Here is an 11,527-nt window from a genome sequence, read left to right as displayed (position 1 = left end):
CATCTCAGAAAATGTATCAATTGTGTCCAAAGGAGTTGAAATAGGTATTGCCAGCAGCAGGCCAGGACTTGGTCTAATAAAAATGTGAAGATTCCTTGCTTAAGATGTTTCCCCTCCTATAGCTATTTTTAATATATTTCTAAAAGTGAATTAATGACTTGTTAGGGTTATTCCCAGCCTTATTTGGCCTTTTGATTCATAGATATGTTATGTAATTTGCTTTGCTTAATTCTTCAAGGTGTCTGTCTCTGGGTATATCTACTACTCATACTCCAATTATGTATAATAAAAATGTCATCAGGGATTTGCAGCTAACAAAGCTATTCCGTACTTCAGCATCTCTGGGCAAGTAAGAGAAGTAGATCCCATCTGGAAATGTTAAATTTATCATAGACTCATGGAAACATCAATTTGGGAAAGACCTTGAAGATCATCAAGTCCAACTGTAAATAATATATATAGTTACATGTAATACGATTTCTCTGAGTTTACAGGTATTGACTTTGTTTTTGTATGTTTTTGTAGTTTTTCAGATAAAATACTTTTCCGGGGGTGTCTTTTTACATTTCTGATTCCTCTGTGTTGTCAAAAGCTTTCACGAGAATGCAGGTCTGTAGCTGAGCTTCGTGGTCTTGGAAGATGGTGATTGTCTCCTTATTTTAAAATTCAAAACAAGAAAAAGGTAATAATGCAGTAGATAGGGTTCCTGCCCTGAGGAAGGCTTGGATCATTTCAAATTTCACAGTAAAGATCTCCTGAGATGTAGTGATAAAAAGGGAGATGAATGGTTTAAAATGAAATAAACACTGTTTTTGCACTGAAATGAGGGATATGCTTATTTATCAATCTATCCAATTTAGTGTTTACAATCTTTTTCAGTTCCATGACATTTGAAAGGTCATGCAAAGTATTGGAGCTGGAATTAATTGCAGGAAGCAAACTGGAAAAGACTTTAAAAGAAAAGAAAGAAAAATGTGTGTATGTAATTTGGCTGGGCAACAAAGGAGACCTGACTGTGCCTTTTACTTAAGGGCTGTAAACACTGAACTGGGGCAGAAATGTTTTATGGTATTACATAGAACCACTTAAAGGAATAAGTAGATGAAGCTGAATAAAGCAATAGCAATGTTTAGCTGAATATTAGGGAAAAAAATCTTAACATTGAGGTTTATTAGATTATGGAACATGCTTCCCAAAGGATGTCGTTCAAGCTCCATTACTAGTCCCTTAAAATTAGTCTGGATAGAATAACAAGCTGTACTGGAGGGAACACTTGCATGGATAGGGGATGGACACAGTTACCTAATACATCTTTGCATTTCACTTGCTTCCATGATTCATTTCCTGAAAAACTACTTCCAGAATGTGTTAATGACATCACGGCCCTGGGCACCTCAGACTCATCAGTGCTTCTCTGGCTTCAGAGGGTTTGTGTGGAGATTTCCTGGGCTGTCTTTTCCCCACTGGCTCCTCCACTGCACCCCAGCCATTTGCTGTGGTTTTCCTGTCCTGCTGCAGCACTGGGAGCAATGGTGACATCAAAAAGTCGAGTGCTTGGGATGTATTTGAAATGTGTGGGTACAGAGACATGAACTTGGCTATTCCCGGAGAGGCTGTGACCAGGAGTGGGGCAGGCAGGGGGCTGGTGTTGCAGAGCTTGGCTCCACAGAAACAACTACCTTCTGCTGTTCTTGGCAGGGAGGCTGAAATACTGGTCTCCTTTACAATAGTGTTATTAGGTGTGAAAACCCTCAAACAATTAAGTCATACTCAGTCATGTATTTCAATGAGCCAGTTGAAATATATGAAATATAGAGCAGTTGTTCTGTTGCAGTGATTTGTTGAGAAGAAAATAACTTGGTTTTTAAATCACTTCTATAATTCTTTTTGACGTTTAAAGAAGTAATCTAAAACATGCACTTAATCTTTCTATAGCATTTCAGTCACTTTCCTGTAGTATTTAGGAATTAAATACTTAAAATATAGTAGTAAAGCAACTGAAATATAACACAGCACCTGAAATAAAGCCATGGCAATCATCTGTGTAAATTGTGTGCCTTTGACCTTGCACTAAGGACTAAGTGGTAGTTCAATGGGATTTTAAGCCTGCATATGGAGTTCCAAGTGATCACACATTTACTCTGATACACAGCATGTGCCATTCCTGTGTTCCGGACAAGAAATAGAGTCAAGATGTATTGATACATAGCTGTTGTCTCAAAATGCTTTTAAATTTAGTGTCTCCCACGTGTGAATTCTTGCTGCAGCCTCCTGATGACTTAGAGAGGAACTAGCCTACCAGTATTTAAAATACAAAATTATTTTGCTAGACTGTCTGACATCCAGAAACTATTCATTTATTGCTGTTTGTAGGACTTCTCCTATGTCTCATGCTGGCTTGGGTTAATCCTGTTAGTCCAATGCTGGACTATGATGACCATGAAAAATATTGCTGAAAATTAAAAATTGTTACTTTTGCCATTTGTATTATCATGCCAAGTGAAACGTTTCAAAAACTCTATCATTTACAGAAACTTGTGTCAGTTGAAAAAGTTACTGCAATTAAAAAGTGACTGCAAACAAAAAGTTACTGTTGTATTTAGGACAGCCATTTTTGTGCTTCTGAGTTTTTACAATTTCCCTACTTAAAACGTCTACAGTCACCAGATTGACTTTTTCAGTCACAGGTTGTAGTTTGTGTGTATGTCAGTGTGTTTATGCTACAGATGAGTTTAATGTTGCTCAAGAGTAGAATATTTAACATGCAGGTTCATAAACCATGTAAAAATGATTCCATATTTCCTATACTTCAGCTTTGCTAGTTTCTTTCTGTGATGAATCCTCACAAATCTGCAGTGGGACTTCCCTAAAATTAATGTAGCTGCTGTTTTTATAATTTCTTAAGCAAGTGTACCCTGGGTTCTTCACAATTTGCAGTTTAAGTTCCTTAACTAAAGATCTCAGATGTTGGAGATGTGCTTTATAAAGTATAAAATGCCCCTGATACAGCAGTTGCCTCACTGATCCCCGTTCATGATTCCATGGACCTCTTTTTCCTCTCCCATCCATTATCACATAACATCCCCGTGGCAGCTTGAGAAATTGCTTGCATGGAAAAGGAATCGTAGGAAAGTATTTATGTATTTTTAGCTTTCTTCTAACACAATGTAGCAGCTGGAAACAAGGACAAGAGCCAGCACAATGTGAACTGCCAGCTCTCCGTGGGCCACCAGAAAGTGTTCATCAGACCACAGTGTGAGAACTATTGAATTGACTTAAGAAAAGTGACACACATAATAAGCATTAAAAAAACAACAACACTAAAGTTCCCAGTGCTGCTCCTTGAGTATAATAAGAATTAAACAGTAATTGTAATGTTTTTTAATAATATGCTATTTACTGGTTTTGGTGGAGGAACTACATGATGGTACAATTAGATGCAACAAAAATCACTTTTGCTTTAATTCTTCATCATCTCTATTTAGTGATGCCTTGGATCGGACAATCCTGCAGCATTGCAAGCATTGGACAATCTTCTGGATGCTAAAAGTTTCAGAAATAGGAAAGCAGAATGTGCAGCTAGGACTTGGATGTATTACTAACTATAAGCTAGAAGTGTTCTGTTTTGGGCTTTTTTCATTGTGGTTGAGTTTTCTTTCTGATATTTAACACTGGCTTTGCCAACTTCTGTAGCCTCATCTATTTGTGTTCTTTCCATTTTTGCAACAAGGGAGCAGGACTGTTGTTTTGGAAATGTCAGAATGATAGGGGGAGATCAAGAGACCTTTTGAAAATTTTCATGTCTGCTAAAACTCTTATTTTGTCCTATTCAGTCTCAAAAGCAGCCTGGGGGCAGCATCTCAAGTTGGTGCCCTCAGCAAAATCCTGTCGAAAGTAATAAAAAACTCAATAGAAGGATGCTAAATATGTTTGAGAGGATGTGGGTTATGTGATGGGGAATGAGGGAAGGATCTACCCTCTTACCAAGCTCCAGTGAGGAGAGACAGGACCATACTCAGAAAGGCTTTGCCAGTATTAATTGCAATTTAATGCCTATATTTAAATGCAATGAAGGATGTTCAAAGGAAAGGTTGAAGTTCAGTGATTACTTTAATTGAATTTTTGAGCTACTATTAGATTAAAAAAAAAAACCTAAACAATACTAATTTCCTAGAAAGAAACTTGGAGGTAAGTAACTCCAATTTCCTTGGCATTAATTTAATGCTCTGTCCAGCATGGGAAGTCAGAGAGTTTGTCTTCTCAGTCTTGACACTGAAGGTTGAAAGGTGAATAATACATTTTGCAGAAGAATTACAACTAGTTTAATAACTAATCCAGGAGAGCTCAAAAATCAATTATAGCTCACAGTCGGTTGATCTTCTGACTTAAAGTAATGGTAGATAGTGTTAGAAGTTGTTGACTGTAAGTTGCAATGCTTTGTATGAGTGTGATGAGTTTTTAGAATACCTTCTGCACCCTTAGTTTCAAAATGTCTTCAAAGTCAAACTCTTAAAATTCTTCTTATTCTCGTGAAACTATGAATAAGTGTGTTTAAACTTTTCCAAAGTTGGTACAAACATGAACCTTACTTGTATCTCATTGTGTAACAGAGACCAGGCATTAGGCTGAGATTTCTGCAGAGTTGTGTTTACATCAAATAACAGTCAGGTGAAAGAAAGTTCTATTTTGATGACTGTGTCATAACTTCATTTTGCCATTAAGTGTTGTTTCACAGACTGTCAAACTAGATTAAAGTGCTGGGTTTGTTTTCATGGCTGTAAACTGTGTTTCCAGTCATCTTACAGAAAATCTCAGCTTCTCTGTTGCAACATAACATACTTTGCTCTTATGACCTGCTTTTCTTGCTTTGCTTTACATAGAGTTGTATGGACAGGGAAAAAAAGCCTGTGGTGGCTAGTTGGCTGAAAGAAAAGGGCAAAAATGAATCTGTTAATTTGGTTTTAAAGGTAAAAACATCCAGTTTCTTATTAAAATATTTGAGTATTTTCCAGAAATAATTGGCTGAATTTTACAGTTCTTCAGTTGACAAAACTTCTAGCAATGTGGTTCCATGTGGGACTGAGTGAAGAAGTAAAGTCAGTGAATCCCAGAGCTGGTCAGGCTGGAAGGGCCTACAGTGGGACATGTGACCCCACCTCCCTGCTCCAGCAGGGCCATCCCAGAGCACAGGATGCAGCATTGTGTCCAGAGGGCTCTGCAATATCCCTGGTGAGGGACACTCCTCCCCTGTCTGGTCTCTGTTCAGGGCAGAAGTTGTGCCTCCTGTGCAGGGCAGTTGCTGGGCTCAGTCCCTGCTGGTGGCTCTGGTGCCATTGCTGGGCATGGAGCAGATCCTGGGCCCTGCTCTGACCCTCCTTGCACACAGGGACAGCCAGGGACAGCCAGGGCTGAGAGCCCTCTCACAGCCCTGAACAGCCCCAGCTCCCTCAGCCTGTCCTCCTTGGAGGGATGCTCCAGGCCCTTCAGTAAATGTGTCAATCTCCACTGGATCCACTCCAAGAGCTCCATGTCCCTCCTGTACTGGGGAGCCCAGAGGTGGACACAGTTAGAAATGATGGAGAAATACTAGAGAGAGGCAATTGAAAGTATTTTGCAGAAAACAGTAAACTGTGTAAGTGAAGTAAGTGATCCAAATACCTAAATGTTTTCAGCTTGTCTTGTTTTCAGCTTGGATACAGTTGCAGTGCTGGGTAATGTTGATACCAGCCTGGTGTTTTAGTTGCTAAGTCATGCTTACCCTGCATCAAGAATTTGTCACCTTCTCATAATTTCAGAATAAATTTTTGTCTGGCTGTCCCTGTGTGTCCCTGTGTGAGGGTGGGAGGCCCTGGCACAGGTTTCCCAGAGAAGCTGTGGCTGCCCCATCCCTGAAAGTGTTCCAGATCAGGTTGGATGGGGCTTGGAGCAACCTGAGATAGCAGAATGTGTCCCTGCCCATGGCAGGGGTTAGAATGGGATGAGGTTCAAGGTTTCTTAAGATTCAAGGAGCTGGGAGGGAGCACAGCCAGGACAGCTGACCCAACTGTTGAAGAATATCCCATATCCTGTCATGCTGAGCAATAAAACGCTGGGGGGTGTTGCCCAGGGGTGGGTGGATGCTGCTTCAGGGTCTGCAGCAGGTGGTGAGCAACTGCACTGTGTATCACTTCCTCTGTATATTCTTTTTTCATTATTATTATTATCATCATCATCATCATCATAATTTTCCCTTCTTTTTTCAGTCCTCTTGAATTGCCTTCTCCTCAACCTGTCAGTTTTGTGTTTTCTCTCTGTTCTCTTCCTCATCTCACCAGAGGGGAGAGAACGATTTGTTGTTTGGTATTAAACCACGACAACGTTGAAGGGGCTGTTTTAGGGCTGTGGATTATTGACTTCATCAGACTTAAAATTGGGTTCAGAAAGGTAGTATTTGGTATTGTATAGCCTTTTGAACATTTTATAAATCTTCAGAAGCAGTGTGTGCTTCAGGCGCAGTGTACGCCTCATGACGCTGTTTCAGGTAATCTACACTTCCCTCCTTTTTGCAGTTTAGTGGTTTAGTTTTAAGAACCCTAACTTATCTTTGCCACCTCCCAGAGATGTAGAAAGCTTTACAAAAACATCTGGAATTTGTATTTCTCATGTGGTATAGAAAAAAATGACAAGAGGATAGAAGTAAAATAAAAAAAAAACATCAATGTGAAAGAAATCCAGTCTATATGTTGGAGCATTTAGGCAAATTTCCCTTCATGCCTGTAATGATGCCTGGCAGAACTAGTACTGTTGCAGTCATATGTGGCTATTGTGTTGGCTTAAACAAGAATTTTAATGGAATCACGGCATCCTGGAATGATTTGGTTTAGAAGGGATTTCAAGGCTCATCTCATTCCCACCCCTGCCGTGGGTGGGGACACCTTCCACTATCCCAGGTTGCTCCAAGCCCTGTCCAACCTGGCCTTCATCCCTTTTAAACATGAAATTTTCTTCCTTTTGTCCTGTTTCTTTTTTCCTGCGATGTTCTGAAGAAGCAGAATCTGAAATATTATTCTGTCCATTCTGTATCAGTGTCCATTCTTCTATGTTTTCTATTAACTTCAGATCTGAAAAGAATATAAAGGAAAGCTTCTAAGAGAGCACAGCATAAGTTACTTTGTTTTGTGCATTAAAGAAGTTAAATATAGTCTTGTAATTTTGAAATATGCATAAATATAAAATTAGGTTTAACAAAGTAATATGTCAGATATTGTGAATATACTGCTACACAGAGCTAGAAACTTCCTGTTCCTCTGTCGTCCCAGGCTCTTTACCTATTTAGCATTTTAATGTGATGTTTATGATCAGAAATAATATTTTCCTTTAAAATGTTTTTAACTTGAGTGTGTTGGAAGCATCAGCCAACACTTAGCTCCTAAAGTGACGCTGCCCTTGCAACTGAAAGGAATGTTATGAACCTGTAACATAGGGTTGGTTTTCTGGAGTACTTGCCAACACACAAGAGAACTTCAGGAGGTTACTTGGGCCACATATTCATGTGCAGATGTCTCTTGGACATCATGACCTTGTTCTCCCTGGTGGAAGATTCAGATTAATCACTGGTGTTTTGGCTAGATCCCTCTTTTCTTAACTATTGAGGAAAGACGTAATGGCAGATGGCAGCCACGGAAGGATGGGGTGGTAGAAAATGAAAAATACTAAAATTTAAGAATGGAAATCTGATGAATTTTAGTTTCTTTAGCATGTGATGATAAGTGTACAGTTGTTTCAGGGTTTTTAAAATAGTTTCTTTGCATGTTACCTCTCTGGTTAACCCACGTGAAAAACTTCATGGTCAACATTATTCATTCTGATAAGAACTGTGGGTGAAAAACATGGTAATAAAGGGTTACTAATGTAACATGAAATTTTTGCTAAGAAGGCTACAATTATAGTACTTTTTATTATAAGAACTCTCAAGCTGCTTAACACTGAGTGGCATTAGTCTCCTTGCCTATGACATGGCAGTAATTGTCCTGCAATTGTCCTAATGAGGGAGCACTGGTTTGTTACATAATCTGACTGTATAATTACATTTGAAGAAAAATACTCATTGGAAGGCTTGAAATCTTGTAGGGCTTAGAGTACTTGAAATTCTTTTAACTGATTATACTTTAGTATTTTACATTCAAATGGCTTAGAAGTTTTTATCATTTACACTTTGAATCTTGATGACTAGAAGACTGGAAATTAAACCTTCTTAATTTTTCTGTTTTCTTTAAGAAGGTGTATTGTATTTAATTTTTGATTTAGGCATTAATTAAAAGAGGAAGTAAGGATTTACCTTTTTTTTAAGTAAAACTTAATATTTTTTAACCTGTATAACTCAAAGCTTTGACCTGTTAAATTTGATTAAATGCTTACTCTCTATAATAAAATTTCAAGATACACTCAAAAAAATTAACTGCTAGGCAGGCATTTGGGGTGAATCTAATACTGTGTGATTGGGAGGCGCTGCTTCTTACTCCCTTGGAATGAGTGAATTGAGAGCCCAGATGTGATAAACATAGAGGTTTTATCCTTTCCTCTGACTTTGTACTCCAGTAATGCTGAGTCTGCAGCATCTCCGTTTCAGTTCTAGTGCTTTTCTTAGTTTTTTCCAGTTCTGTAATACACTCCCATGAGCAGTGGCAAGGGTATAAGGACTAATGGACTTGCTGGAAAGGGATGAGGGGAGTCCTTTAATCCTCCTCTGATGCTCCTTCTCCTCTAATCAGTATTTGGCATGTAGCTGGTCATTTGGTTTCACCAACACTGCTGTAATTAGGAACAGGAATTTCAAATGCTGTAGTTTAGTGTTGGAGTTAATTCTTTTTAGTGCTGTAAGTGTGAAATGACTCTGCATTTGAGGCCCAATCATCAAAGTTTAAACAATGTGATAATGAGAGTTTTTTCAACCAGCCTCTGGGGACATTACCTTGGCTTTGTACATTATGCCTTACTACTGGAACTGTACGTGCACAATGTACAATTGTGGAATCAGAGAATTGTTTGACTGGCGGGACCTTAAAGCCCATCCAGTCCCACCCCCTGCCATGGGCAGGGACACCTTCCACTGTCCCAGGTTGCTCCAAGCCCCATCCAACCTGGCCTTGGACACTTCCAGGAATAGGGGCACCACAGCCTCTCTTGGAAACCTGTGACAAAGCCCCCCCCACTCTCACAGGGAAGGATTTTGTTCCAATATCTAATCTAAACCTACACTCTAGAATAGCCTTGTTTGTTAAAATATGACCAAACCTGTTATTTGTTGTTGTTTTCTCTGCAGCTGGCCTGTGGACAGTGTTCACACTGGGTGGGGTGGGCAGCAAAGCGTCGGCCCAGCTGGAACAGTGCTCCCCTCTGGCCAGCCAGAGCCTGCTGCTGCTGCTGGTCCTGGCCAACCTGACTGACACTCCAGACACCCCAAACCCCTACAGACAAGCCATCATGTCCTTCAAGAATACACAAGGTTTGTATCTCTTCTTACTTCTGAGCCTGAGCTGATAAGTGAAATTTCAAGATGCTGTGATTGCTTAGAGCTTCTCTTTCCAAGATTTGTTGTCCTTCCAGCATGCCCATGGAAGAGCAGTAATAACACGTTTTTATCTGGGAGTTTTGAGGTGGAGTTCCTCAGCTGCTGGGGCTTTGTGGTGGGGGCAGAAGGAGGATGCTTTATTCTTCTGACTTGAGAAATACTAGAAAGCTTTATAATCCTGGTCTAGTTTACTTCCTGGACTAGAAGTTCTTGAGGGTGTCTGCTGACCTTGATGATTCTGTGACTATATAAAACTAACCTATAAGTAGATTGGTTATCCAAGGGTCTGCTGGAGTCCCCTAAAAATTTGTAGCACTTTTTGTCCTGAAGTTATGGTCCTCAGAGAGAAGGAAAATAATGAAATTGCTACCTGGGTTTGCTGACTGTATTCTTGTATTTCAAATGTAAGAAAAAATGTTTAACATAAACACTTCCATGAGTTTTGTGTGTATGAGAGGTTTCAGAGTTGTTTTGGTGCTTGTCTGGGTTTTGAGAAGGCAGGATCCAGGCTGTGTCAGGTAACTGCAGGTGCCATGTGGCACTGACTCACAGAGGGTCTTATTTGAACGTGGGAATGCCCTAACAGAGCTTGTGCTATCTAGATAGCTCAGTATGCAGCCTGTGCCTTCACAGAAGCACAGGATCATTTAGGTTGGAAATGCCCTCCAAGTCCAACCATTCCCCAGCACTGCCAAGGCCACCACTACCCCTTGTCACCATGTGCCACATCCACACGGCTTTTAAATCCCTGCAGGGATGGGGACTCCACCATTTTCCATGTGTACTTTATCCACACTTAAATCTCTGAACCTGAGCCATGTGGTTTTACCTTTCATTGGCTTTGTGCAGGTTGGCACTGTGCACAGGGCTCCAGAGCTGTGTGACAACCTGTGAAGCCGCAGTAATATCCTGAGTTATGCACTTTCTTCTGGGGAGTTTTTGTATTCCTTTATCCATTAAGTTTTAACCAGGTTGAGCTCTAAATTAATTCACCATTACCTAGGAAAATTTATTGGGTTGTGAAGGTGGAGGATTGTTCTCATAAGAAGAATTCTGAGTCCTAACTTGCTTCTTTGATTTATTGGATACCATTTACAGGTGGTTGAGATCAAATTGTTGATAAAGTTTTTATTTTGTTCTGTCTTTAAACTGCAAGCTTTCTTTCATGTTGCATTTTGGTTGACTTTGATTCATGCTACCAGTAGCCAGTAATGTATTTCATTAAAGCGTGCTATACATATATCATTATAAAATTTTGAAATAACTTATTTTGTGTCAAATGTAGCATGAAAAGCTATATTTTCTCTACATGTGTGTGTTGATAGAATGACTTATTGTTTCCCAGAAACTTGTTCCCACTAGCAATACTCATAATTGAGCTTAAATTTGATTTCTGTGAACATTCTAAGGGGTTTGTAAGAGGAAAGTAATGTGGAAAAAAAGAAGCTGGTTGCAGTAATAATATATACTATAAAAGGAAAATTGGCATTTAAAAAAAAAATAAGTTCTATAATTTAATTGAGACAAAACTAGAGGAGTTCAGGATAGGGTTTTTTTTGTACATGGTTTAGAATAGTTTAATTTTTCTGTTGATCAGCTTAATGTTCTGCAGAATAATACAGGATATGCTGGTGTTGCTGGTAAGTTTCTTTCATTCTGTTAAGATTTTTATTTTACTGGTATCCTTTTTAGTATCCTTTAATAAAACCGATAGTGAAATGCTATAAATCCTAGTGGCACAGCATAAACATTCACGGAAGTGAAGCTGCAAAGCCAAGAGGAGCTTCTCAGATAATGACCTGTGGCACCAAGGACTGAATTGTTCTGGTTTTGCTGTCTACATCCATGTTTTTCCTCCTGAAGGGAAATTCCTGCCCAAAGCAGGAAGGTTTTAATCCAGCTGGTCCATAGTCATGGTCAGTAGTTGAGGAAGGCCAGGTTGGAGTCTCTCCTGCGCCCGTGGGTGCGTGGTTTTGG

General features: G+C 39.6%; 1 protein-coding gene across 6 annotated transcripts in view; it reads left to right on the top strand.

Moving 5' to 3' along the window:
- DYM (dymeclin) overlaps positions 1 to 11,527 on the top strand; it is a 198,948-nt gene that overhangs the window by 56,911 nt on the left and 130,510 nt on the right. For all 6 annotated transcript variants that reach the window (XM_005424193.3, XM_031059634.1, XM_031059633.1 and 3 more), the window contains one exon: positions 9,302 to 9,484. In XM_005424193.3, the coding sequence (XP_005424250.1) occupies positions 9,302 to 9,484 (183 nt within the window). The remainder of the gene's footprint in view (positions 1 to 9,301; positions 9,485 to 11,527) is intronic.

This window comes from Geospiza fortis, unplaced genomic scaffold (genome assembly GCF_000277835.1).
Source record: "Geospiza fortis unplaced genomic scaffold, GeoFor_1.0 scaffold488, whole genome shotgun sequence".
Lineage (NCBI taxonomy): Eukaryota > Metazoa > Chordata > Aves > Passeriformes > Thraupidae > Geospiza > Geospiza fortis.
Note: the sequence above shows the minus strand (reverse complement) of the source record. Positions and strands in the feature narration are given on the sequence as shown.